The 2,233-nt window shown below is 44.3% G+C and overlaps 1 protein-coding gene across 1 annotated transcript in view; it reads right to left on the reverse strand.

Annotated features, from left to right (window-relative positions):
- hlfa (HLF transcription factor, PAR bZIP family member a) overlaps nucleotides 1-1,730 on the reverse strand; it is a 14,128-nt gene extending 12,398 nt beyond the window's left edge. Inside the window, exon 1 of the mRNA XM_015948920.3 lies at nucleotides 1,351-1,730. Coding sequence (XP_015804406.1) covers nucleotides 1,351-1,465 — 115 coding nt within the window. The 5' untranslated portion in view covers nucleotides 1,466-1,730. The remainder of the gene's footprint in view (nucleotides 1-1,350) is intronic.
- Between the last annotated feature and the right edge of the window lie 503 nt (nucleotides 1,731-2,233).

The following is a 2,233-nucleotide window of genomic DNA, read 5'->3' on the forward strand; positions in this document are numbered from 1 at the left end:
TGGCTAGCATGTAGTAACTCGCTTAGATATTTAATTTAACAAATATATACACAATTTAAAAACTGAAAGGTTCATTTTATATATATTTAAATTCATACGTATAAAATATAATGTTATCTGCCATGTCACATGATGCAAGTCTGTTCCATTTAACCGTTTTCTTTGACCTAAGGAGAACAGTGTCCTCATAAGCAAGGCGCCTGGCCTCGCAAGGCTATGTCTTGAAAAACACCCTCTGTCTGGGTGACGCCATGTTTCCTTCTACGGGAGCCCTTGAGGACAAAACACATGGAATGATTTGTAACAAATGGTTACAGAACTTTCACCATTAAATAATGTTGTTTTACACATGTACCTCTTCACTCATAGCCAGTGATAAAAGGGAGTCTGATGTGCTTGTCATTTTGCTGAAGTTGGCAACCCCCAGCCTTTTTTGACTAATGGCCATCCGTTGGAAAGGTCTTACTCAAACACAAAAATACAGCTCGCTTGGGGTATCTACTGCCCCCTATCGCCAGAAAAAATACACACTGCCACATTAAGATAAATGGATTTAATCTGTTTAATGAGCACGTCTGTGTTAGTAAATCATCCCCTAACGCTGTAACAAAAAAAAAAAAAAAACACGTGGTTTGGATATTTAGAGCCCTGTGATGTGTTTTTGTTTTCAGAGTCTATAACAGAATACAATTTTGAAAACAAAAATTATGGAAATCTGAAAATTAAAAATAAAAACTAGTGCAATTTTTTGGAAAACCAGCTCTGACAGATTTAAACTAGACGCTTGTAACACGTGACAAATAAACTAAAACAAAACAGCGAGTAATCAGGACAAAAGTGCTGTTTTTGTGCGGAAACCCCCTTTAAAGTTAAATAGTTCATTCATGCGCTTGTGATCAAATTAAAATCCGCTAAAGACGCCCTCTACCGACAGCTGGAGGGATCGCTAATGAGTCTCATTGAAGACGAAAGGATTAAAGATTATAAACAGCCTCTCCGGACTAAAAGCAGCGCAGTCACAACAAAAACACACTGATGCGTCTGTTACACACTCGTTAGGGAAATAAACTCCGCTCAGCTCCTGTCAGCCTGCCAGGTGTGTTACCTGTCAGTCACAAACATCAATCCCACACTCGGAGCTCTCTGACGTGCGTGTCTGCCGCTCCCTGGCTACTTTAGCAGCTCGGTTCAAGCACCACAGACTGGGAATAGTAAATATGAGGCACTGGTAATAGATCAGATTTACGTCCTTCACTCGGTTTAAGCTGCGAAATCACTGCGTCTCCGCGGAGATAGCAAGTTGAGGGCAGTCTGCTGCGTGCGTGACAAGTTGTGGACATTTAAACGCACCTTCATCGTGATGGAAAGGCAGCTTCAGCGGATTCTCCAGCAGGGACTTCAGGACGCCGTGCGTCGGTGGCAGAAAAGTTGGGTTAATAGGAAGTGGTCTGGCCATTTTCTCCATATGTCACGAAGGGCAATTGGAGACCAAAGCTCGCAGAAAAAAATTAATTTTCCCAAATCCCTAAAAAAGTCAACCCAAAGCGACCAAACTGGCAAGCCGGCCCGCGCAGCGAGACGATGCCGGGGCTCGGGTGGAGAGAGACTGGGCTCCGCGCAGCAGCGGCAGCAGGACAGCGAGCGGTAGGCTGTCTGTCTGTCGTTGAGGCTCTATGGCAGAGAGCTGTGGGAGGAGGGCGGGCGGAGGGAGCGGGGCTTCGCTGGAGCAGCTGCACTCCTCCATGCATGGCGGAGACGGACGTGGGTGACGTCAAAGCCTCGGGAGGGCGGGGACTGTGGCTGTGGTGCGTTCAGTGAACTCATTCAAGTCTCTTAGTTGGTGTTGCGTTCAGTGACGGTCAAGAAAATAAACTTTCTCCAACACGAGGGAGACCTGTTGAGAGAAGTCGACTGTGCCCAGACAGTTAAGAAACATTAAAGCTCAGAACACGTTTTTAAAAGCGAACATCTCCTGACCAGCGTGTCCTTTATTAAGATCCTTGTCCTGCCCGCATGATAATAATTTATTCTGGTAAGTCTAAACATGTTGTCCATTGGGTCGATTTGCTATAAAATTGTATTGTTATCAGTCTAATCTACCTAAAATGTTTGCAATATGTTTCTCTTGAGCAACTGAATATTCCAAAAATAACATTTGGCCTCCTATGTTGAACAATATAAATAGAAACAGTGTTCCCTCTCCCATGCGCATGTCACCGGGACCTTCCTCTGA

This window comes from Nothobranchius furzeri, chromosome 5 (assembly GCF_043380555.1).
Source record: "Nothobranchius furzeri strain GRZ-AD chromosome 5, NfurGRZ-RIMD1, whole genome shotgun sequence".
Classification (NCBI taxonomy): Eukaryota; Metazoa; Chordata; class Actinopteri; order Cyprinodontiformes; family Nothobranchiidae; genus Nothobranchius; species Nothobranchius furzeri.